The sequence below is a fragment of the Carcharhinus amblyrhynchos genome, chromosome 4 (genome assembly GCF_965287045.1).
Source record: "Carcharhinus amblyrhynchos chromosome 4, sCarAmb.v2.hapA, whole genome shotgun sequence".
NCBI classification, from domain to species: Eukaryota; Metazoa; Chordata; class Chondrichthyes; order Carcharhiniformes; family Carcharhinidae; genus Carcharhinus; species Carcharhinus amblyrhynchos.
The window spans coordinates 91,544,499-91,571,820 of NC_137327.1; the positions used below are offsets into that span (position 1 = coordinate 91,544,499).

Consider the following 27,322-nt stretch of genomic DNA (forward strand, 5'->3'; position numbering starts at 1 on the left):
CTGAAGCAGCAGTGTTGGACTGGGTTGACAGTGGTTAAACACTACACCAAAAGCAATTATTTTGGACAACCATATGTGTGTAATTTTAGGATCCAGGTATTCATCTTAAATTTAGTGTTGTTTGCCTGCATCTTACTGTATAATTTGGGTCTTTAAAAAAGTGCAATATAAAAATCTAGTGGATAAATAAATGTAATACAAAAGGCCACTGATTCATGGCAAAAAGAATTGCATGTAATTCAATCTCTGAAGCAACAGTAAAAATTCCAAAATCTTCTAACAACAATGAAATTTAATTTACATGCAAATTAGCAGGCCCTTTGTGTCTGCTCTATCATTTAATAAGACCATTGCTGATCTGATTGTGGCCTTAATTCTGCATTCCTGCCGAGCCCCTACGTTGAATCCTTGGTTCTCGTCATACTTCCCCTGCCTTAAAAGTATTAAATAATCTGTCTCCACCATCCTGAGAAAGACAGAGTTCCAAAGAGTTACAAACCTCAGAGAAAGAAATTCCTTCAACTTTGTCTTAAATGGACAACTTTCTTTAAAAATATGTGGTCCCTAGTTCTAGAGCCAACATTTCGTGTTAGGATGACCTTGACTCAAAACACTGGCTCTATTCTCTCTCCACAAATGCTGTCAGACTGCTGAGATTTTTCTATTTTGTTTCAGATTCTAGCATTTGCAGTAATTTGCTTTTATTTTTCCTGCTTCTCAGCCTTTTGGCTAAGATCAAATGTAGTATCGACATTACTTGGTTGAAGTCATTAGGTTACATTTTAGCTTCATTTGAAGCAACTTTTAAAAGCAGCATCTTGGTCTTTTGGCTAAGATGCAAATGAGATCAAGCCTTGGAGGAGGTGCAATGCCGACTCCAATCAGCTTGGATCATGTAGACCAAACCCAAGACAGGAGGTGACAGCCCTGTCTTGTCAGCTTGGATCAGGAATGTCTCACTTGTGGAGACTCTGAACTGAACTAGATTTGACTGAATTGGATTAAAGAGAAATTTCCCTTTATTTTTCCCCTAGTTCTCATCTCTTCTACCAGGAGAAGCATTCTTTTGGCATCAACCTGGTCAAAGCCGCTCAGGGCCTGATGTTTCAACAGGATCTCTTTACATTCTTATAAACCCCAAAGGATAAAGGGCAAGCATGCCTTACCTTTCCTCATAAGATAATTCAAATAATGTAGTCACTATAAACCATCTTTTAAAAATATTGATATTGCTGCCAGCAATTCCTGGAGGAATTTATTCCATTTGCTGCCTTCAGTGGAATATCAGTGAAGGCCTTAGATATACTGCATGAACAGAGTATAGTGGCTGTTTGGGGAACCCTGAGGAAATTCCAGGTGTGTGCATATGATACATATATTGTCAAAATGCTACATATAGCACATTGTCCTGTCATGTTAAAATCAAATTTTCCAAGAATCTATCACAACATGGAATCCCTCAAAACTTTACTTCGACATAAGCTGTGTGCATCCAGTAATATTGCCACTTTTTGTCCCCAAATAACACAGCTGGCAACATTCCACAGAAAATCTGCTTCTACACACGCACTGCTATAACCTTGGGAACCAATGTACACTTATACTCATAGAATAGAACTACAGAATTCCTACAGAGTAGAACAGGCTATTCGGCCATTTGTGCATCTATTCAAATAATGAAAAGTAGTACCTTTTCCAATTGATTTAGATGAAGATAGCAAGATGTCCTGTTTCTCTGCAGTCTAGCCAGGTTCTGATCCAGTTGTCCGGCAGAAAAAAAACTTAATGAATAACTATACCATTGGAGAGCCTCTGTATAATTCTGTACCTAGAAATTGGGAAAACAAAATGTGAAATGGAAATGACTCCCACTCACTTTAAAGCTCAGTCTGATTCTTTAAAGGGTAGGAGCAGCACAGTAGTTAGCACTGTTGTCTCACAGCACCAGGGACCCAGGTTCGATTCCCGGCCACTGTCCATGTGGTTTGCACATTCTCCTTGTGTGTGTGCGCGTGTGTGTGTGTGTGTGTGTGTGTGTGTGTGTGTGTTTCCTCCGGGTACTCTGGTTTCCTTCCACAGTCCAAAAATGTGCACGTTCGGTTGACTGGCCATGCTAAATTGCCACTTCGCATCAGCGGGACTAGCAGGGTATTTACATGCAGTTACGGGGATAGAGGCTGGATGGGCTGTTGTCTGTGCAGACTCAATGCACCGAATGGCCTGCTTCTGCACTGTAGGGATTCTATGAGAGTGGAGGCGATAGCCTCGTGGTATTATCATTAGATTATTAATCCAGAAACTCAGCTAATGTTTTAGGGATTCGGGTTCAAATCCTGCCATGGCAGATGGTGGAACTTGAATTCAATGAAAAAAAATCTGGAATTAAGAAACTGATGACCATGAAACCATTGTCAATTATCAGAAAAACCCATCTGACTCACTAATGTCCTTTAGGGAAGGAAATCTGTCATCCTTACCTGGTCTGGCCTACATGTGACTCCAGAACAAAGTGGTTGGCTCTCAAATGCCCTCAAGCAACGAGAGATGGGCAATAAACGCTGGCCAGCCAGTGACACCCATGTCCTACGCATGAATAAAAAAAATCTGCAATTTTCTGAGTTCGCAATCATATTATCCTGATTCATTGCAACATAAAGAAAAGAATTCTCTTGGGATGGAGGATGGAAACATTCTAATAAAGAAACCAAGTATTCTCCCACAAATCTCCAGCTGACCATTAAATCTTGGAAAACATGTAGTGATTTAACCAAGCGAAATAAAGTCAGGAAAACTTCCAAAAATACACACTGGTAACCAGGTTTGCCACTTGCAACCATTTTTCTCTCACTGGACTGAAGTGCAAAAGAGCTCCCCTACTTATATGGGTAAAGGTTATTTCCATTATAGCCTTATAAGAATGTACCACATTTAAAGCCTTGCTTCTAAGTGATGGGTTAATTCATAAACCTTATCACTACTTGACTGCTATTACTTAGGTTTAACTATATTTCACACACCCAAAGGTCAGCTGGATGTGGGACACCTTGCTCTGTACAACCCGGGCAGGGGTAATGGCTGGAGGGCAGCATATACCTCCAATGACCCAAGGACAACTTGGCCTCCACTTATCCTCCTTTGATACTTCATCAAGAAAGAAACATTGCATGCAATTCTCCCATGCATTCTGAGCGCTTCCGCCAGAAAGAAAACTGGATTGTTTCCCACTGGCATGAGCAGCAACTTTCAGATGGGATTCACCCATCTTAACCATTCAAATTTATGCATGCTGTAAAACCTGTTGGCCTGTCAAGCTTAGAGAGATCAGGGAGCCTTTTAGATTTTGGTGCTGAGAAGCAGGCCCTCATTGCCCCAGAACGGACATAGCAACCCCAGCTGGCAAGGGGAGTACCTCAACCCCTCAGCACAGCGGCATCCACTGCCCTACTGCTGAAAGAAGAGGTCATCTCCACTGGGTTACCCGACACGCTTCCCCAGTACCCCATCCCAAAAAGCACCAACCCTCTAGAGACGCTTTGAGATGAGGTCCCCTCAGGCTCCATCCCTCAGCCTCCACCCTGTTATTTGGCAATGCCAATCTTATACTGTGCAACCCCCCCCCTTTCTTGGTGGTGGTGGTGGGGGGGTTTGAGGGGATTGGAACACTTCACTGGGATGGGGGTCTTGTGGCTGGACTACCCTTCTAGCCCTGCAAAAGGTGCAGTCCATTCTGAGCAATTTGATCTCAATTCAAAATCTTCATTCCTGTCAGCGTGCTGAAATACCCTTGATATGCCTTGGTCACCTGGACAGCTTCAAAATCACAGCAGCACTTCACTATGCAAAAGGGATTGCCCTTTCCCTCTCTGAGAATCCCCAGTTGAGAGAACATCCCGTTGAAGTCCTCGGACTGACAGGAGATCTGAGTTTCGCTCGGGTGATTTCCTTCTGTAGCCCTGAATGAGTAGCAGTGCAGTCTGGCCACTTTGATCTGCTGTGATTGACAGCTGCACAGCAGATCAGACAGTTCATTGTTGCCCCGCGGACCATTTCACTTGTTCACTCAGTGCCATTCTTTGAACTGCGTTTTTTTCAGGTCTCTGAGTGTTCGTGAAAAACTCAAAAGCCTCTAAAAACTTCATGCGCATTCAACCTCATGCTCCATTATCTTTAATTAGTGTTTACTAATAGGTTTGATCAATTACCCACTAGTCAGGAGATTTCTTCCAACTTTTCTTTCATCTTGCATGCTTGCCTTTGTTCCAAATGGTTTATAGGCAATATTTATAACTATTCTGTCTTTGATTGACAGGTTGGATAATTACCAACTAGCCATGAAGTTTCAGTTCCTCTTTTTTAACAATGTTTAGAAGTACACTGCACTTTGAAGAGAAAGAAAACCCAAGCTCCTGGCTAGTGGGTAATTGATCCAACCTGTCAATCAAAACACTTCAATGAGGCCAGACACCAGATGCTGCTCTTTGCAAGTGAAAAGGGGAATTCGCCAGTGAAACTCAGCCCCTTCTGTCAATCAAAGTATAGGGACAGGCAACAGATGCACCCACTTCAATGTTAAAAGGCGATCCCAAATGAGACTGACTGCCTGCTGTCAATCAAAGCACTTCAGGGAAGTTTCAGAGCAACGGGATATCCCTGGTAAAACTAACAGGTCCTTTCTATCCGAGCACTTTATAGAGGCCATTTAAAACCTGGAGTCTATGACATTAACTAGGGCCAATCTCTACTTTGGAATGAAGTGCTACAATAATTTTGAAGGCTTCCAGGTGCTCAGGCGGCATGGTTTTTAATGTGGCCAGGCCACTTCAGAGGTTTTAAAGGACAGCAACAATAACAATTATCTTTACTAGAATCACCTCTCATTCTTCAAAATTCTAAGAGAATACAGGCTCAGTTTGCCCATTCTCTCTTCATAAATAGTCCCTTCACTCTGGGAACAAGTCTGGTGAACCTTGGTTGTACTCCCTTTATAGCAATAATATCCTTTCTGAGGTAAGGGGACTAAAACTTCATACAGTACTCCAGATGTAGTGTAACCAAGCTCCTATACAATTAAAGCAAGTGATAAAGGCTTATTCTATTATCCTTCCTGCATCTGCCTAATAACCTGCAGAGACTTATGGACAAGGACCTAGGTCCCTTTGTACAATTTGGAAAAAAATGACAAAATGTGGGCATTGCTGGTTAGGCTAGCATTTAGTGCCCATCCAGAATCATCCTTGAGAACCTGGTGAGCTGCTTTTTTGAACCACTACAGTCCCTGAGGTGCAGGTACACCTATAATGCTGTTATGGAGAAAATTGCTAGGTTTTGGCCCAGGACAGTGATATTTGTTTTGGGTTTAGAAGTTCTGCCTAAGTAATCTTGGCAAGTCCCTGCAGTGCACCTTGTAGATAGCACATACAGCTTCCACTATTAATCAGTAATGGAGCAATTGAGTGTTTGTACATGGGGCAGCAATTGAGCAGGCCAAAGTTTGAAATCAAGCAATTACTAATAATCGAGCAGACCGCTTTGTCCAGGATGGTATTAAGCTTCTTGAATTTTGTAAGGAGCATTGCTGCACTCACCCAGGAAAGTGAAGAGCATTCCATTACACTCCTGATTAGTGCACTGTAGATGGTGGACAGGCTTTGAGGATCAGGAGGTGAGCTGCTCCCCGCAGGATACCTAGTGTTTGACTTATTCTGGTAGCCGCGGTATTTATATGGTTAGGCCAGTCTGGTTTCCAGTCAATGGTAACCCTAAGCAATGGTAATGCCACTGAACGTCAGGGATGGGGTGTTGAGATCCTGTCTTGTTGGAGATGGTCATGACCTGGCACTTGTGTATTGCAAATGTTACTTGCCACTTGTCAGCCCAAACCTGGATATTGTCTAGGTTTTGCTACATTTGGACATGGACTGCTTTAGTATTTACGGAGTTGTGAATGGTACTAAATATACTGCAGTCATTAACACCCTCACTTCTGACCTTATGATGAAATGAAGGTCATTGCTGAATCAGCTAAAGATGGTTGAGCTGAGGACATCAATATTTTCTAATTTCTTACCATTTAGGAAATACTCTGTACACCTGTTCCTTCTACCTACTAAGTCCATCCAAATTCTCTGATAGCAGCTATTCATCTTCCATCCGTGAATCTGGAAACATTACATTTGGTCCTCACATCCAAATTATGGACATATATTGTGAACAGCTGGGGCCCCAAGCCTGATCCTGTGGTACCTCAGTAGCTCTAGCCTACCAACATCAGAATGATCTATTTGTTCCGACTCTCAGTTCTATGCCTGTTAGCTAATCCTTAATCCATGCCAGTATATTGTCTCCTTTCCCATGGGCTTTTAATTTCGCGAAACAAGTTTTTGTGGGGGAACTTTATCAAAGGCCTACTGAAAATCCAAATATAAGTCCATTTTTCACCTTTATCAACTGTACCTTTTCAAACAATATGTTTGTCATATGCAATTTCCCATCCATAAATCCATGCTGACTATGCCCAAATCATTATTGTTCAAGGGGTGAATCAGTTAAAGATGGTTGAGCTGAGGACATCTATTTTGTCATTTATGATAGATTCCAACATTTTATCAACTACTGATGAAAGGCTAACAGGTCTGGAGTTCTCTGTTTTCTCTCTCCATCAATTAAACAGTGGAAGTAATATTTGCTACCTTCTGATCTACAAGAACCATTCCAGGATATACAGAATTTTAGATGATCATCACAAATACTGTCCCTATAGTAACCTCCTTCAACACTTTGGTAAACACCTGGACTCAGGGACATTTCAAGTTTCAGTTCCATTAATTTCTCCAATACAATCTTCTTACTTATACTAATCTCCTTCAACTCCATTCTCCACAGTCCCTTAGATCCTTACAAATGAGAGATTTCCTATATCTTTCTTAGTAAAAACAGACACAAAGTAATCATTCAGCTTCTCTGCCATTTCATTATTCCCTGTTCTGAATTCTCCTGACTTTGCCTGTAATGGACGCACATTAATCAAAAGCTTCCTTTTTACATCTCAAAGGAGGCTTTTACAGTCCGTTTTATTGTTTTTTGCTAGATTGTATTCATATTTTGAACTCCCTTTCTTTATCCGTTTCTTGGCCTTTCTTTGCTGTACTCGAAAAAAATTTCCAACTCTCAGGTTTATTATTTGAGAACTTTGTAAACCTATTCTTTTAATCTTATACAATCCTTAAGCTCCTTGGTCAGCTAGTTGACTGGCTTTTCTGGATTTTTCGCCGTAAAGATGTTGTAAGCTATGTAATAGCTCTTTGAAGCTTATCAATTGCCTATGCACAGTCATACCTTTGAACACATTTTCCCAATCCACTTCAGTCAATTTGCCTCGCGTGTCTTCATAATTTCCTTTATTCAACTTTTAACATCCTGGTTTCTGGTTGAACTTCCTCACTTTCAAACATGTTATGAAGTTCTATGATACTATACATGACAAAAAGTTATTTTAAAACTGGATTGTTAATTAGCCATTTTTCATTACGTAATACGAGATCTAGAATAGCCTGTCCTCTGACTGGCTCCTCAACATTTTGTTCTAGAAACCAATCCCTAACATAGTCCAGAAACACATCTTCCACAGCATTACTGCTCATTTGCTTTAACCTGTTTATGTGATGTTTAAAATCACTCATGATTACTGTATTGCCCATACAACATGCTTCCCTCATCTCCTGATGAACATTGTGCCCCACATTAATATTAGGTGGCCTATAAAACAACTCCAACCAATATCTGCTGCTCTCTGTATTTCTTAGCTCCATCCAAACAGATTCCACATGCTGTTTTACCATTTGGAGATCCTCACTTACTACTGCACTTATTTCATCCTTTATGATCAGTGCAGTTCTATCTCCTTTTCTTTCTTATCTGTCCTTCCTAAACATCAAATAGCCTTCAATATTCAATTCAGTCTTGGTCACTATGCAGCAATCTTTCTGCAATGGCAATTATATCAAATCAATTTATTCTTAATTTTGTATCTTTAGGCACAGTAAGAAGTCTCACAACACCAGGTTAAAGTCCAACAGGTTTATTTGGTAGCACAAGCTTTCGGAGTGCTGATCCTTCACCAAGTGAGGGCATATATAGATAGACTCAATTACAAGATAATAGTTGGAACGTGAGTCTTTACAGGTAGTCAAGTCTTTACAGGTGCAGACAATACAAGTGGAGAGAGGGTTAAGCACAGGTTAAAGAGATATGAATTGTCTCAAGCCAGGACAGTTAGTAAAATTTTGCAAGCCCAGACAAGTCGTGGGGCTTATAGGTAGTGTGACGTGAACCGAAGATCCGAGTTGAGGCCATCCTCATGTGTGTGGTACTTGGCTATCAGTTTCTGCTCGGTGATTCTGCACTGTCATATGTCTTGAGGGCCACCCGAAGATTTGAGGCCCTTGACTGCTGAAGTGTTCCCCAGTAGGAAGGGAATACTGCTGCCTGGTGATTGTTGAGTGGTGTCCATTCATCCGTTGTTATAGCGTCTGCACGATCTCACCAACGTACCGTGCCTCAGGGCATCCTTTCCTGCTGTATATTAGGTGGACAATATTGGCCGAGTCACATGAGTGTGTACCGTATATCTGATGGACAGTGTTCTTACGTGAGATGATGGCATCCATGTCGATGATCCTGCATGTCTTGCAGAGGTTGCTGTGGCAGGGTTGTGTGTGTCATAGTCGCTGTTCTCCTGAAGGCTGGGTAGTTTGCTGCAATGGTCTGTTTGAGGTTGTGCGGTTCTTTGAAGGCAAGTAGTAGGGGTGTGGGGATGGCCTTGGTGAGATGTTCCGTCTTCATCAATGACATGTTGAAGGCTCCAAAGAAGATGTCATAGCTTCTCCGCTCCAGGGAAGTACTAGAAGATGAAGGGTACTCTGTCGACTGTTCATTTGTATCTTTAGAACATCTACTTTAAGGCTACATGAATTCAGATAGGAGTGCCCCTAACTTTGCCTTTTTTGACATTCTTCTGCATTTGACATATACTCGATACTTTGCTTTCTTTCTTTTGCCTTTTCCACTACGTCCAGTTACCAACTTCACTTATTGCCAATTTGGGCCAATGCTCAGGTTCCCATCCCCCCAACATGCTAGTTTAAATCCAAACCAACAACACTAGCAAATCTCTGTACAAGTACATCAGTGTCAGTCCTGATAGGATGTAACCCGTCCAGCTTTCACAGGTCCCACCTGCCCCAGAACCAATTCCAATGCCTCAGAAATTATATCTTTGATGTGGCACTACAGAACAGTCCACCACCCTGCAGTCACGTTTACTACTGCAGAAACACGTGTCTGATCCCGACTATGGAATCCATGATCATTCTTTTTCCTCGCCTGTCCAGCTAATGCACCCATGGTACCACAAGCTTGGCTGCATTCACCTGAGGAGCCACTGCACTAATTGCTTCATCAACTCATCCCACTCCCCCCATAACTGCTTGCATCCCTGCTCACCCTGGGCCTGCTGAACCCCATGGAGATCTGGATTCAGCTGCCAGTGCATTCCTGGAACTGCTAATTCCTACTGCACTCCACTGCTCCTTGCCAGCCCTGCCAAGCTCTTCTGCTCCACCAAGCACCCAGCAGCAGAGCATGTTCTTTTAGTGGGATGTGTGTTAGCAGCCAGGCTTAGGGAAGGCTGAGATGCAAGGCTTAGTGGCAGCTCCCCAAGTCATGAATCGGCCTTGATACTGATTTAGATTTCAAGGCTGAGACTGTCTCCTCCCAGTGTTTGCCACACTGGAGGCAGCAGTGGCCAAAGGGAAGGGAAATTGGAAAAAGGGCTGATTTTCATTACCCAAAATTAAAATTGTTTGTTATAATTCAGCCAAATTCAGCTTAAAAGAACTCTGAATTTTAAGAGCAAGTTACTTTCTGCACAGAGTTTTTGCCATCTTTTGCACTCATTAAAAACATCACAGTACAAGCGGACCCCACCTATAAAACCGACCAAAACTCCAGAACAAATGAATGCAAATTCAGTTGAAATGTGCTGATTTTAGAATCTCTGAGGCTTTAAAAATTCAACTGATTCCATTGGTTGCAAGGACTCAAACAAGAATTTTTTAAAAATTTGCTAAGAACCTGGCAACTGTCGCCAAACACCTGCCTTTTTTAAAAAATATATTCACTGTCATTTAAAATAAGGTTATTCACATGTGGTGGATTCACACTGGGATTTAAAATGCTTACTTTTATTGCTAAACCAATTTTCCATTGTATCAAATGAAACTGCATCCAGTTACCATTCAAATATACCAAATAGTGGATAAAAGAATTTAAAGTGATAGCCCATGAAATTGGGTGAAAAACAACTCAGGTTTATTGATTAATTGTTGACTGTACAGAGGTTTGATCTAGATTAGGCAAAAGACCACAAAGCAGTCAATGACCTCACAAACTGGACATGTGACTTGGCTCTTAAAGTGACAGTGCAACAACTCAACAACAGCCCCAAATACATAACAAATACCAACTAACATTTGGCAAAGTAATTGCAATAGAGAAGTGGCTTGCGTGATAAAGGTGACCTTAGTATAGATGTTTGCATTCGTGATTGGGTTTCACATATTTCTATTACTTGCTTCTCACCTCAAATTTCTTGGCAGCCCTTTCCCAGAGAACAATATGAAATCGAGTCAGAATTTCTGATGAAAGTCGCTTTCCTGTGTAATGACCTAAATTTGATAATTAGAAGAAATTGACCATGATGAAAATATGCAGAAACGGTTGACAACTATGGAATAAATATTATCTTCCACTGCAGAAAAAACAATGCATTTCTGCATTTTTATGCTGTTTGTCATCAGAATTGTTCCTAATCCCAGAAAAGTGGTCTAAAATGTCACCTTTGCAGTAAAGGCCCACCTTTCACAACTTCCTGTCTGTGTTTTCACTTACCTGCACTTGGCATTCCCAACTGCTCATTGCCAGAACAATGTTTGGTCATTCTCGTTTGATCTGTCCAAATCTCTGCATTGATTCTTCGACAAGTACACCCTTGCGAGCTTGAGTGTGGGATCAGTTAATTTCCCTCAAGGTATCAGTTTCATCATTAAATAATTTTAGATAAGTTCATTTTATTTTACAATAGCTGTTTGCAAATGTGCAAATTAGATCTTTCCCACCGCTGACTTCCAGTTGCATGACATTACACTTCATTGTTTCTTTTGCACGTGTGCAAGACAGGTTTCCCGGCCTAAATAGGCAAAAACAAAATCTACATATGGGCTGCCTTTTCCTAGCCAGTGCATGAGCAGGAGACTAGAGTTCCTACCTCCAAGGTAAGTATTCAAGTTTTGTTGCAGTAAGCAAAGTCCTAATCTATTTGTATAATGCTCCACTAGTATCCCTTACCAAGCAACACTGTTAATGGCAAATGGACACTCTTTTGTCCGAAAACAGTTTGGTTTGGATGGCAAATGTCATTGTCCAGAATGTCGCATTACATCAGTACTGACAATTTGAAACTGGACCTTGTTGACAGCTTCATATATTTACATTCCATAGTCACCAGAAATTTGTCACTTGATTCTGAAATTACTCATGCATTACAAAAGCTGCAGCAATTACATCCAAGCTCAGTATCAGAATGTGAACAATAAACTTGCTGAGAACAATGAACTGTAAGCTTTCTGAGCCTGCATTCTCAGTGCATTCCTTTATAGTAGTGAGAACTCATCAACATAATCTAGACAGGAGAAAAGGTCAAAACAGTTTCAACTTTTGCTGTTTCAGATGTATCCTTGGTTTCACCTGGCAGGTCGAGGTCACCAACTCTGGAGGTCCTAGACAATACTAATTCCTTCAGTATATACTAATTGTTAAGCCAAAATTGACTGCGCTGGATCAGCAATGTTTATTGGATGGTTGACGGCCATTTATCCCAAGGACCTCTGTATACTGGGCCACGACCTCTTCAAACTCCATACATAAGAACATAAGAACATAAGAAATAGGAGCAGGAGTAGGCCATCTGGCCCTTCGAGCCTGCCCCGCCATTCAATAAGATCATGGCTGATCTGTCGTGGCTCAGTTCCACTTTCCCGCCCTCTCCCCATAACCCTTAATCCCCTCTCTTATCAAAAACCCATCAACCCGCTTCTTAAAAATATTTAGCGAGGCAGCCTCCACCACTTCAACGGGCAGAGAATTCCAGAGATTCACCACCCTTTGAGTGAAGAAGTTCCTCCTCAACTCCGTTCTGAACTGCCCCCCCTTTATCTTGAGGCTGTGCCCCCTAGTCCTACTGTCTTTTTTGAGCGGGAAGAGTCTTTCCACCTCTATCCTATCCATCCCATTCATCATCTTATACGTCTCAATGAGATCTCCCCTCATTCTTCTAAACTCTAACGAGTACAAGCCTAGTTTATTCAGCCTCTCCTCATAGCTCAACCCCCTCAACTCCGGTATCAGCCTAGTAAACCTCCTCTGCACTCCCTCCAAGGCCAAAATATCCTTGCGCAGGTGCGGCGCCCAAAACTGCACACAGTACTCCAGCTGCGGCCTCACCAATGCCCTATACAGCTGCAGCAAGACCTCCCTACTCTTATATTCAATCCCCCTCGCTATGAAGGCCAGCATCCCATTCGCCTTCCTGACCACCTGCTGCACCTGCAGGCTGGGTTTTTGCGACTCATGCACAAGGACCCCGAGGTCCCTCTGCACCGTCGCCTGCTGCAGTTTTTCGCCACGTAAGTAATAGTCCTTCCTACCATTCTTCCTACCAAAGTGGACCACCTCACACTTGCCAACATTAAATTCCATTTGCCATTTCCTGGCCCATTCGCCCAGCCTATCTAGATCCTTCTGCAGACTCTCCACACCCTCCGCACAATTTGCCTTTCCCCCAATCTTGGTGTCATCAGCAAATTTCGACACCCTACACTCGGTTCCCTCCTCCAGATCATCTATATAAATGGTAAATAGCTGATACCTCCATCATGAAGTCATGTGCAAGTGAGATATGAAGGTGGCAGACATTATCACAGAAAATTGGGAGACTGTTGATGACAGCTGTGGCCTTTTGAGGCTGACTGCTTGGAAGGATAATAGAAGAGGCGGGAAGAAACAGAAAACTCAGCTCACTGAGAAGAATGTCTAGACAAAACAGAGGGCAGCGAATCCTGCAACTTCTGAACACAGTGATTTCCTCTCCCTCAGAGACTGCCATGCTGGAATGGGGCTCCTGAACCACACAAGGCAATACTCAACACAAGCTAACCACCATGGTGCAACATATCGTCCTATGAGACACAAGACTATCAATGATTTTGATGCTCGTCAGAAGACTGATCTTGAGTACTGTTTTCCCTAGAAGGCTCAAGGCAGTTATTCAAACCTCAAAAACAAAATAGTGAAGAACAATAAGGAGAGTCAGAGGAGTGAGTTAGTAAAATTGGAGAATCTGGACTCTCAAAATACTGAACAGAGGTGATTGCAAGGTGATGTTAAAGAGGTGCATGTGACATTAAAAGGTAAATGCAGAAACATGTTTCTAAATCAACTCATAACAAAATGGAAAGCTCATATTCATAAAAGACAAATTCAGAACCGCTGTCAGGAACTGTAGCATACTATGTATGTTACGAGACTAATGTTTCACAGCTCAGCTGAAATTCTACCACAGCAGCTGAGGAACTTAAAATGATTTAGTAAACGAGGGTTTAAAAAACTCATCTCAGTAATGTTGACATTGAAATTATTGAATTGTTATAAAAATCCAACTGGTTCACACATGTCCATATGGAAAAGAAATCAGTCACTCTAACCCAGAAGGCTATGAATGATTCCTCAGCAATGTGTCTGACTCTTACATGATTTCTGAAATGGCCTAGCAGCCTTCCAGTTGTATCAAATCAACATGAAAAAGTAGAATAAAACCAACAGATCACCTAGCATCAATGAAGGCACCGAACAGGACAAAGGCAGACCCACCCAATCGACATCTCAGACCCAAGCCAAAACTGTGGGAGCTGTTCCACATATTAAGTCAAACAACACCCTGACATAGTCAGATGACCTTATAGTCAATGCCCCAGATTCCTACATCACTACCCCAGGGCAGATACTCTGTTTCACCTACTGGATACATCAGAGGTGGCACACAGGAGTGTACAACATGAAGCCTCCTTGTATTACGTCACACATGGGCAAGAAAACCTCTATCTACTGCTTTTTAAATTTTATTATCACATGTATTGGTACACAGTGCAAAGTACTGTTTCTTGCACGTTATACAAAGCAAACCATATGCAGAGAAGGATCGGGTGCAGAATGTAGCATTACAGTCATAACTAGGGTGTAGACAAAGATCAACTTCATACGAGATGGGTCCATTCAAAATCTAAATAGAAACAGGGAAGAAGCCGATCTCGAGTTGATTGGTATGTGACTTCAGACTTTTGTATCTTTCTCCCGACAGAAGAGAATATGTCCGGGATGCATGGGTCCTTGATTATGCTGGCTGCTTTTCTGAGGCAGCAGTAACTGTAGATAGAGTCAATGGATGGGACGCTGGTTGGCAGTGGCGTAGCCAGTTTCAAAGGTTAAGGGGAGCGAGCACATAAAAAATGCACCACGAAATAAAAAAGGACCACCCTCTCATTACTATTCTACCAATCCCTGCCCACCCTGTCCAGGCCCCGCCCCAAGCTGACATTATCACAGTCTGGTGTCATCACATCACACAAAACAACCATTCTTTTCACAGTAATTTATTTTCTTTCCTTTAAAAAAAACATTTATTTTTGAAAAGGCGCCACTTCTGAAAAATTACTACTACTGAATCCCAATGTTCATCCGTAGATCGGGTCGTCCCACTGGCAGAGTGGGGCTGAGGAGCCATGTCTGGATTGGCAGATCTTGAGGATGCTGTGAATGATGAACTCAGCTGTCAGTCAGCACTAAGTGAGGTCCCTTGTACCAGATTAGCAGAGCGGGGGACAACGTATTAAGAACATAAGAACATAAGAAATAGGAGCAGGAGTAGGCCATCCAGCCCTTCGAGCCTGCCCCGCCATTCAATAAGATCATGGCTGATCTGTCGTGGCTCAGTTCCACTTTCCCGCCCTCTCCCCATAACCCTTAATCCCCTCTCCTTTCAAAAACCCATCAACCCGCGTCTTAAAAATATTTAGCGAGGCAGCCTCCACCACTTCAACGGGCAGAGAATTCCAGAGATTCACCACCCTTTGAGTGAAGAAGTTCCTCCTCAACTCCGTTCTAAACTGCCCCCCTTTTATCTTGAGGCTGTGCCCCCTAGTCCTATTGTCTTTTTTGAGCGGGAAGAGTCTTTCCACCTCTATCCTATCCATCCCATTCATCATCTTATACGTCTCAATGAGATCTCCCCTCATTCTTCTAAACTCTAACGAGTACAAGCCCAGTTTATTCAGCCTCTCCTCATAGCTCAACCCCCTCAACTCCGGTATCAGCCTAGTAAACCTCCTCTGCACTCCCTCCAAGGCCAAAATATCTTTGCGCAGGTGCGGCACCCAAAAATGCACACAGTACTCCAGCTGCGGCCTCACCAATGCCCTATACAGCTGCAGCAAGACCTCCCTACTTTTATATTCAATCCCCCTCGCTATGAAGGCCAGCATCCCATTCGCCTTCCTGACCACCTGCTGCACCTGCAAGCTGGGTTTTTGCGACTCATGCACAAGGACCCCGAGGTCCCTCTGCACCGTCGCCTGCTGCAGTTTTTCGCCCCGTAAGTAATAGTCCTTCCTACCATTTTTCCTACCAAAGTGGACCACCTCACATTTGCCAACATTAAATTCCATTTGCCATTTCCTGGCCCATTCGCCCAGCCTATCTAGATCCTTCTGCAGACTCTCCACACCCTCCGCACAATTTGCCGTTCCCCCAATCTTGGTGTCATCAGCAAATTTTGACACTCTACACTCGGTTCCCTCCTCCAGATCATCTATATAAATGGTAAAAAGCTGAGGCCCCAGCACCGACCCCTGGGGCACTCCATTAGTCACCATCCGCCAATCCGAATAGCACCTGTTGACCCCCACTCTCTGCCTCCTATTTGACAACCAATCCTCTATCCACGCTAACACCCTACCCCCAACTCCATGTCCCTCGACCTTCTGCAATAACCTCTTGTGAGGCACTTTGTCAAACGCCTTCTGAAAATCTAGAAAGACCACATCCACCGGCTCTCCTCTATCCACCGCCCTAGACACATCCTCATAGAACTCCAGTAAATTTGTCAGACACGACTTCCCTTTAATGAAACCATGCTGCGTCTGCTCTATCAAGCAATTCCCTTCAAGATGCCTTGCAATTTCCTCCTTATTGTCCTAGGATTCACTTATTGAGCTGTCAGTCCGGGGGTTGGGTGTGGGCAGGAGTTAGTGAGTAAGGAGCTGTACTCCGGATTGGTTTATCAAGCTCTGTCAGGGGGTTGGGTGTGGGTCTTTCTCATAAGCCACAAAATATAACCACAAAATATACATTTTTTAAAAATATGAATAATCACAGGTAGGCTGTAATTAATTAATTCCATGCACAAAGTTCGAAAGGCATTCAAAAACACTTGCTGATAGTAGGAAGGACAACGAATATTTCTCTCTGACACTATATTCTCAGGAGTGCTGCGAGATAGTTAATTTCAACAAAGAAATGGGACATTTCAACTTCATAACTTCTGGCTCAACTTTGTGACAGAATTAAAAGACACAACGTAATTAACAAATGAGTGCCGGTGTGTTTATCCGTTCACCTCACCACTTTACATGAGTGTTTTGCCATTCAGTTCCTAGGTTATGTACATATCCAATACAGATTCCAGCCTCTCTATAAACTTGTCAGTTAGTGGGTGAGGAGCCATGCTCCCGATTGGCTTATCGTACTGTCACTCAGGAGGTTGTGTCTGGACGGGAGTTAGTATAAAAGGCGCCACTTCTGAAAAATGTGCTCAGGGGAGCGGTTGCTCACCCAACACCCCACCTAGCTACATCACTGCTGATTGGCGTGATGGATTGGGCTTCATTCCACGACCCTTTGTGGTTTCTTGCTATCTTGGGCAGAGCAGGAGCCATACCAAGCTGTGATACATCACAGAAATCATTCTTTCTGGTTGTATCTGTAAAGGTTGGTGAGAATCGTAGCTGACATGCCAAATTTTTTTTGTCTTCCGAGAAAGTAGAGGCGTTGGTGGGGTCTCTTAACTTTACGGTCAGCATGGGGGTACCAGAACAGGTTGTTGGTGATCTGGACACCTAAAAACTTGAAGCCTTTGACCATTTCCACTTCATCCCCGTTGATGTGCACAAGGACATGTTGTCCACTATGTTTCCTGAAGTCAATGACTATCTCCTTTGTTTTGTTGACATCAAGGGAGAGATTATCATCATCGCACCAGTTCACCGGATTCTCCATCTCATTCTTGTACTCGTCATTGAGATCCGACCCGCTGCGGCGGTGTCATCAGCAAACTTGAAAATCGAGTTGCAGGGGAAATTGGCCACAGTCATAGGTGTATAAGGAATATAGTAGGGTCCTTGTGGGACACTGGTGTGGAGGTCTTGTTGTTGCCTATTCTGACAGATTGTTGTCTGTGGACAGGAAGTTCAGGATCCAGTTGCAGAGGGAGGAGTTGAGGCCCAGGCCACAGAGTTTGGAGATGAGTTTCATAGGAATAATGGTGTTGAATGTTAAGTTGTAGTCAATAAATAAATGTCTGACATTGGTGTCTTTGTTATCTAGGTGTTCCAGGGTTGAGTGCAGAGCCAGGGAGATGATCTCTGGAAGGAGTTGAATACAGAGAAGTTCAGCACTGCAGTGACTTTCAGATTCATAGTCACTGAGTGTCCAACCAGTTCCATGAATTGCAGATTATGTGTACAAACTGGTAGCAGGAGCCCTGGATTGCCACATGGCACTGGCATTCCAACATCTGGAAGAACTAGGAGCAGGAGTAGGCCATCTGGCCCCTTGAGCACATTCTGCCATTTAATAAGATCTTTTCGTGGACTCAGCTCCATTTAGCCACCCACTCGCCATAATCCTTAATTCCCCTTACTGTTCAAAAAATTATCTACCCTTGCCTTAAAAACATTCAACAAGGTAGCTTCCACTGCTTCACTGGGCAGGGAATTCCATACACTCACAACCCTTTGTGTGAAGAAGTTCCCCTCAATTCAGTCCTAAGTCTGCACCCCACCCCCACCTATTTTGAGGCCATACCCCCTAGTTCTGATTTCACCTGCCAGTGGAAACAACTTCCCTGTTTCTATCTTATCTAATCCCTTCACAATTTGATATGATTCTGTAAGATTTCCCCTTATTCTTCTGAATTCCAGTGAGTACAGCCCCAGTCTAGTCAGTCTCTCCTCATCAGCCAACCCTCTCAACTCCAGAATCAAGCTAGTGAATCTCCTCTGTATCCCCTCCAAGTGCCAGTATATCCTTTCTCAAGTAAGGAGACAAAACCTGTACACAGTACTCCAGGTGTGGCCTCACCAACACCTTATACAACTGCAACATAACTTTGCTGTTTTTAAACCCCATCCCTCTAGCAATGAAAGACAAAATTCCACCTGCCTTCTTAATTACCTGCTGCACCTGCAAACCAGCTTTTTGTGACTGCCGCATAAGGACACCCAGGTTCATCTATATAGCAGCATGTTGCAATCTTTTAATCATTTAAATATTAGTCCATTTTGCTGTTATTCCTACCAAAATGGATGACCTTTCGTTTTCCAACATCCTACTCCAACTGCCAGACCCTCGCCCACTCACTTAGACTATCCATATCCCTTTGCAGACTGCGTCCTCTACACATTTTGCTCTACCACTCATCTTAGTGTCATCTGTGAATTTTGACACACTGCACTTGGTCCCCAACTCTAAATCATCTATGTAAATTGTAAATAATTGCAGTACCGACACTGATCCCTGAGGCACACCACATGTCACTGATCGCCAACCAGAAAAACACCAATTTACCCCCCATTCTTTGCTTTCTGTTAGTTAACCAATTCTGTATCCATACTACTACATTCCCCGTAACACCATGCAGCTTTATCTTACGCAGCAGCCTTTGCTGTGGCACCTTGTCAAATGCCTTCTGGAAATCCAGATACACCACATCCACAGGTTCCCCACTGTCCACTGTGCACATAATGTTCTCAAAGAATTCCACCAAATTAGTCAAACATAACCTGCCCTTCATGAACCCATGCTGCATCATCCCAATGGGACAATTTATATCCAGATGTCTTGCTAGTTCTTCCTTGATGACAGATTCAAGCATTTTCCCTACTACGGTAGTTAAGCTAACCGGCCGATGGCTACCCGACAACTAATCCTTTTTTAAACAGTGGCATCACATGTGCTGTTTTCCATTCTGCGAGAACAACCCCAGAGTCCAGCAAATTTTGATAAATTACTATTAGTGCATTTGTTATTTCTCCGCCATCTCTTTTAGCACCCTGGGATGCATTCCATCGGGGCCAGGAGACTTGTCTACCTTTAGCCCTATTAGCCTGTCCAACACTACCTCTTTTGTGATAATGATAGTTTCTAGGTCCTCACCTGCAATTGCCTTCTTGTCATCAATTTTTGGCCTGTTATTTGTGTCTTCCACTGTGAAGAGTGACATAAAATATCTGTTCAACGCCTCAGTCATTTTCTCATTTCCAGTTATTACATCCCCCTTCTCATCCTCTAAAGGACCAATGTTTACTTTAGCCACTCTTTTTTTCATTTTATATATTATGCTGTGAGACATAAAATGCTGCAAAAATACCTCTTTGATTATGTTCCTGCTGCTGCCATAAAGCATTTGTCCAGCGGCCACCAGCATAATGTGACCCAGAGCTGCATGTGTCGGGCATCTGGAAACAGCTCCCTTGTTACCAGTCCATTAAATTCTGCTCCACATTGGGGCCTTTCATCTTGGTTCCTCAATAAAAGTAATCTTTTTCAATTTAATCCTTAGTTTGCCTCTTGTCTGAATCCAGTTACAAAACATTCAAACTAACTTGAAGGAAAAATGTGATACAGGAGCATGAAAAAGAAGCAAAAACTGCAACATACATTGTCAAAACAGATAAAAGGGGAAGACTATATTGGTTCTAACCAATAAAATGTCAAAGAGCACAACACATTTTTGATAGTGAACAAAGGAAACAACAGTTAAAGAATTTAACAAATTTCCCTTTATTAATGGAAATACACTTTTCATGCAATGGATTGGTTACAAAAATATTTGGGCAAAAAAAGCCCTGAAGTTTTACTATGTTTTTTATGATCCTAACCAAAATTGATGAATCGTTCCTTAGTGGATGTGCAATACATTAAAATTAGCTTCTTAGTAATAGTTTAAAATAGTCCAAAGTGTTTCCTCGGGATGAGCAATAAGTGTAACTGCCCTTCTAATGTACAGTAATAGATCACCAATGCCACTCATGCAGATTTCTACTCATCAACTGCCACATCAACCTTAATGCCACCATCCCATGACCTAATTATTTAAATGAAAGGACACTGGAAAATTCTGGCAGATTGCTTTCCTGTTCCTGTGACACTGAGCTACACCTACCCACTTTATGGGAAATGCTTTTACTTATGTCAAAATGACTGCTGAAAAATAAAGTGGTGATTAAATTCAATGCAAGTTGGCAAGAATTGAATTTGCATTACTTTCTGATGCTACATTCTAAAATCATCTTAAGAGGACCAACTTTGCCAGATTGAACAGAAGCCGAAGTGCTCTTGACGATAAGCATGTACCTGAGCAATCAATAATTCAACCAATTATTACGAGAAGATGATTGCCTAATTCTCTTGACAATCTCCTACCTGCAATAATGTCTTCGATCTTCTGCTCGGCAAGGTCATCTTTGCCTCTTTGCAGCAGTTGCATAAAATGCATCAATAAAATCCTTCCAATCTCATGACTGGTTTCAAACTGCTTGGACAAAGTTGTCAGAAATTCAAAGGACAGTCCATCTCTGTTGAAAGCATGGCATTAGTAAGTCAGTGTTATATTGATGTTTTCAGCAATAAGTACTCTTTTAGTTATCACGTCCAGTACTCATGATAACCTGGAAATCACTAAACCCTGAATTTTCCTATAATTGAGATTGACACAGCCAGGTTTACGTGCACCTTTTTTCATCAATATGTCTACAAGTAGCCAGAAAACATGTTTAAATGAAGGAAAGATACCCCTGCACTATTTTCAATGAGGGGTGGAGTTACTAGTTAACACTTATGCCAAAAACTTCCAACCTTGGCCACAGCTGAGATTCTCTGGTGCCACTGCAGTGCCAATTCTCCACTCTTGCTGGTAGTAGGATGGGAATGGACAAGATCAGAGAATCCCATCCTTAACGCTATGCCTAGTGTCTGAGAAGAGGAATGCAATGTCCCTGGACATAGGGGTGGGATATTGAACTAGCAAAGCTCACTTGTGCAATAATTTCCTGGAACACTTGTGCAAAATTAAGAGCAAATGCTGTAGATGCACTATTACTATAAAACAAGTATTCAGGACAATCTGGGCCATGAAGAGAAAGAGAGAGAGAGAGAGAATGTGGCAATGGGAAATTGCAATCTGACATTACAAATATATTGATACTTGTTGAAGTGTATAATATTTTGAGATTTGTTTTATTTTACTTAAAATTTTATCTGGGACATTAGAAATCAAATTAATGGGCAAAATGGCTGATGAAAATTAAAATAGACTGCCATAAAGATCACATCTAAGGCACTTTACAGCAAATTAACTTTAGAAGTTAAATACTGCGGAAAAGACATGTTTCTAAAACTTTTGTCGTCCATCGATCGGGACAAATGCATGAATGAAATTTACATAAAAGGAGGCAAGGGGTGCTGATTGGTTAACAACAAATCATGCTCATAACATGGCTCATTTACACTTACTAGAAATAAGATACATTCAAAAGCAGAGACTTGTTCTCTGTAAACAAAAGGAATATGTTGATGCTTGCACATTTTTTGAATTACCTGGATTAAAGCAAAACCTATAGTAACCCAATGCTCTTTCCATGGCAACATAATGGCTAGAGTCAACTTACCAACCAATCAGCACCCTTTTTCTCCAGCAATAAGAAAATTTCATGATCATTTGAAATTTGGCTTTCTTACATTTGCCCTGATCAGTGCAAAACAAATAGCTTCAGCCATGTCTCTCTTTCCAGTAATACACTTTTGAGGTGTAGTCACTGCTGCAATATAAAAAACATGGCAGCGATTTGTGACAGTAAATTCCAGACAATAGTATGACCATGACCAGGTAATCTGTTTTTATGATGTTGATAGAGGAAAAACATCATAACTTTCCTGCTCTTCAACTAGTGCCATGGGATGTTTTACACCCAAGTGAGAACACAGTTGGGGGTCTTGGTTTAATGATTCATCAGAAAGGCGATGCTTTCAACTGTTTGCTGTGCTCAAGCGTTGCAGTGAGACTTGAACTGAGAACCTCCAACTCAAGAGGCAAGTGTGCTACCAGTGAACCATTTGAAAATAGATCTCATGTAATTCAATTGGTTTATTAACAAACCTTGAAATATATACACAGACATGGAATGTGAAATGTGGATCCAAAATTTTGCAATAGGAGCATTCTCCACAATCCTATGAGCAAAAATGTAACAATTGAGAGGAAGGCTTGTTGGAAAATTCAGACAGACATCTGCAGATTAATTTTCAATCTTAGTTCCTTAGTGTTAAACATTGCCTGAACAAAGTGAAGAAATGGAAATACAGCAAGAAGGATCAGGCACATCTTATAGACCCCAGCTCATCCTCAATATCCAGTAGTAACATCAAAAATCCAGCCAATAATCACTAAGCAAGATATAATTTACTTTAAGGGAATTTCACTGACCGGTCGTGTTCCAAGAGTAGTTTTGCAGCATCAAGGCAAACATCTAGTGATACTTTTCCAAGAAGATCGCTGACAGCTAAAATGAACCAAAATGGCAAAAAAAAATACAGCATCACAAAATTCAGTTACTGCAAACTGTTGCTGTTACTTCGAAATGCTCCAGTTTTCGTGTGATCGGCTTAAATACAACCAACACTTTAGATCACCATATAGTTAATATATTGACAAGGAGTGCCAACCAGTACCATTGAAAACTGTGATGACCAATAAGCATTAACCTTTTGTCAATTTTGTTGGAGCACATGCGAATTCCCTTCTACTTCTCGAATTGCATAAAGATCAAACTGGTAAGTATTTTTGACTCTGTAGGATCATTGAAGATGGCAAATGTGAGAAATAGTGTGCAATATTATTTCTTCCCAGCACTGCGGAAGAATACCAATGAGACACAGAAAATTCATAAAACAATGAAGTTGATTTTAATGCTCAGATTTCAGTTGGGCAGGGGTGAGACAGGTTGCAAAATGTATTTGCTGCTCTAGAGTTTTAAAGCCCATGATAATTTTACACCTTGGCCTCGCTGACATCTGATTTACGCATTTCCCACCTTATCACATTGGGAACAGGAAGCCCACTTACTTCCATGACACAATTCCGAGGTACTGATAGGCGTACCAAGGAATTTCATCAGAGGCTGCATCATAGCCATTTGTGCATCTACCAAAGCTGTGACATTGGACGACACCAATGCCCTTTGAAAGAACCCTGGATTGGCTACACTTGCCAAGTAGATTCCCGATATAGGAGTATGGGCATAAAGCCATCCTCAGTACCCTTTAATAGAATCTTCGCATTCGGCATATTTTGTCTTTAACCAGCATTAGTAACTGGGTCGCCCCTGTACCCGAGCAGGACAGTCAGCTTGTTTGTATCACTGGAGAGAAACTTTTGCATAAAATGTAAAGCCCTGTTGGCATTCTTGGAGCAACCAATCACCATGGTTAGGGCTATGTTTGTAATTGTCTATTCTTATAAGAGTGACCCCCTTTGTTCTTCAGTATGAGGTCAATATTAATTGGGATACTGTTTCTAATTTCCACTAATAGAATTACCTCCAGGGGAGGAATGAGAGTGAGGAGGAATCTAATTTTAGAACTCTCAGTTAGCAAATTAGTGTGTTTGTCCCTCTCAAATTCAATGCAAGGCTGGGTTGGCCTTTCTTTAAAGCTATTTCTGAATTTTTAATAGTAAGTCTCAGCTACTAATTTAAATATGCTTAAAATTGCATTTTTAGTCTCTTCATAATCTATAGAGCTCTCCTCCAATAACACAAGAGTCTGCTTCACAGGTTCTCTCAACTAATTTGCTTCAGAAAAGGAGGGCCTAAGACTCTTTTGACCATGTTAACCAGTAAGCTCCTCATTTTCAGTATACAAAAAAAAGCCTCCACAAGACAAGTTTTCCTTAGGGATCTGGTTTGCTCTACTGTGGCCATAACACTGTCTTCAAGAACTGCTACAGCGATGTGTTGTTGGATTATCAACAATGCTGTTAGGAAGTTCCAACACCTGGTCCCAGCAACAATGAAGAAATGGCAAAATAATTTCACATCAACCTATAGTTCAAGCTGGGACCAACTTTTAATTCCAGATTTATTAATTGAATTTAAACTTCACCAGCTGCCATGGTGGGATTTGAACGTGTCCCCAGAATATTTGTCTGAACCTCTGGATTATTAGTCCAGTCTCTGCAGCTGAACCTTACAGGTAAAACGAGTTAGCCCTTTTTCACTGTCTGAAATTGCTTCTTCAGGTGACTTCTTCTCTGAAATCTCTTCCCTTGCAGTCATCTTCTTTTCTTCAATTTACTGACTTCCAATCATTCAAAAAAATGTCAATTATAAATGTGTGTTTTTAAAAAATCAGTTGTGGAGTTTGTCTTAAAGCATTTTTCATCGTAAATTGTTTCCCTGTCTTCTGACCACATTGTCAGCTTTCCATTATCCATACATCAAAATTCTGGCTAAGAACAGCTTCTGAATTCTTCCATGCACCTCCATTGTCCTGACAAATTTCATGGCATCTGACACGATTACAATATTAATTGGATAAATTAGGGTTAATAGCCTACAGGTGGGGGAATTCATTGGCTGATGACTTGGGCAATGTGCACATATAAAGAGACACTTACTGGCACTGGTGGTGATTTGTAGCATTAGGAGCTTTATATCTGGAAGTCTCATTTTGTGAATAAATCTAAAAGTGAGTAAAGTTTGCCTTCTGATCTCTCTAAATTGGTTATAAAAAGCGGTGGCACAGTGGAACACTGCCTCACAGTGCCAGGGACCTAGGCTCAATTCCAGCTATGGGCCACTGTCTGTGTGGAATTTGCATGTTCTCCCCATGTCTGCCTGGGTCTAACTGGGTGCTTCGGTTTCTTCCCTGTGGGTTAGGTTGATTGGCTATGCTAAATTGACCATTGTGTCAGGGGGATTAGCAGGGTACATGTGTGGGGTTATGGGAATAGGGCCTGGGTGGGATCGTGTTTGGTACAGATTCGATGAGCCAAATGGCTTTCTTCTGTACTGTGGGGATTCTATGAAAAAGTCGAACGATGAAACTTTCCACACTATCAGCCATAGTGTGATTCAGAAATCAACTGACCTACTTAAGAGTTCCAATATTTTCTATTTTTAAGCTGATTAAAAAGGATTGGGTGAGTGCAGTTGTTATAATCAGTTTTGCAGTTCACCCTCCCCGGTGGGGAACTGGAATGGATTCTGAAATGTCATTTTCTTGTTGTCATTTTCTCCATTGTGAATATATTCCTGACAAGACACTAATATTATTTTTTGCTTCAACATCTTGATGCCATGAATTTGTTTTTAAAATCATGTATTTTAACTCATTCTAGTTTGTACAGAACTAGATTCAAGCTCTGTTTCTTACCTACGGAAACAGCTTCATCTGGGAAAACACATTTCAGAAGGATTTTAATCTTCAAGAACAGTCCAGCTGGGTGGGGATTCTCCTGTTGGATTAAATATTTGAACCATTCATCATAAAACATCAAGACCTTTTTGTTTTATCATATGTTCTAACCATCAATTTTATTTTACTATTTCCCATACTAAAGTCCCTCTACCTTGCTTCTGTTACTCCCCTAACAAAAATGATCTCTGCACCCTAAGTGGCCTAGACTTTTTAGAGCTCATGCAAAGTACCTGCTATCTTCCGCTTTGATCCACCTGATTCTTCTCTTTCAGTGCTACCTGAGAACTACTGAAAAATACCTGCACTGAGACATGACTAGAATAGAGAAATAAACAACCAACAACTTACAGTATTGTGTTCCTCACGTGCAGAGAGATATCTCAAAGTACTTTATAAGGAAGTGGAGAGCAGCAGTAGGAAAAGAGTGTATACAGGGAAAGAGAGGGGTTTGACTACATGAAAGCACATTCAAAGAGACCAGTCATTTGGAAGCTTTGGAGGGTAGAGTTATGGAGGCAACACAGCAGTACTGGCTGTAGGAAAGATCCCCATTGATGAAGCAATAGGAGCAGTGAAGGAAGAGTCAGCTGGAATGAAAGCTAAGTAAAGGAACACAAGACTTGTGGAAGACTGAGGAGATCAAGTGGTGAAGGTCAAGAGGAATATCTGAAGTCATGTTGATTGGCTGCATGAGCCAACAGAGCTTGGAAAACAAAGGAAATTGTTGATGCTTTGATACAGTTGTGTTGTGGGCTATAATATTTTGAAACAGTTGTAGTAATAAAGATTCAAATGCCAACAAGGAGAACATCAGAGAAGATGAAAATAAAATTTAAAATGTGAGCCCCAAGTAATGACATGGATAACAGTTATGCTTACAAAGGGCTGAAATGAGGTTGGAGGTTAGCAATGTCATGGGGATAAAATAAAGCAATTTTGCTTATAGATTAGATATAGAGGAAGAACCTGAACTCAAGAACAAAGAACAGTACAGCACAGGAAACAGGCCCTTCGGCCCTCCAAGCCTGTGCCGCTCATTGGTCCAACTAGACCATTCGTTTGTATCCCTCCATTCCCAGTCTGCTCATATGACTATCCAGGTAAGTCTTAAATGATCCCAGCCTGTCTGCCTCCACCACCCTACTTGGCAGTGCATTCCAGGCCCCCACCACCCACTGTGTAAAAAAAATCCCTCTGATATCTGTGTTAAACCTCACCCCTCTCACCTTGAGCCTGTGACCCCTCGTGATCGTCACCTCCAACCTGGGAAAAAGCTTCCCACTGTTCACCCTATCAATACCCTTCATAATTTTGTACACCTCTATTAGGTCTCCCCTCATTCTCCGTCTTTCCAGGGAGAACAACCTCAGTTTACCCAATCTCTCCTCATAGCTAAGACCCT

The 27,322-nt window shown here is 41.8% G+C and overlaps 1 protein-coding gene and 1 non-coding gene across 2 annotated transcripts in view; one reads left to right on the top strand and one right to left on the bottom strand.

Annotated features, from left to right (window-relative positions):
- Positions 1–27,322, bottom strand: part of tex11 (testis expressed 11) — a 146,662-nt gene that overhangs the window by 59,546 nt on the left and 59,794 nt on the right. Inside the window, exons 12-16 of the mRNA XM_080188019.1 lie at positions 25,876–25,957; positions 22,928–23,003; positions 20,869–21,020; positions 10,639–10,724; positions 1,691–1,828 (exon numbers count right to left, since the gene is read on the bottom strand). Coding sequence (XP_080044145.1) covers positions 1,691–1,828; positions 10,639–10,724; positions 20,869–21,020; positions 22,928–23,003; positions 25,876–25,957 — 534 coding nt within the window. The remainder of the gene's footprint in view (positions 1–1,690; positions 1,829–10,638; positions 10,725–20,868; positions 21,021–22,927; positions 23,004–25,875; positions 25,958–27,322) is intronic.
- LOC145342745 (U2 spliceosomal RNA) lies at positions 710–904 on the top strand. Its single transcript, XR_013886606.1, has one exon. It is a non-coding gene; the product is annotated as a U2 spliceosomal RNA (small nuclear RNA).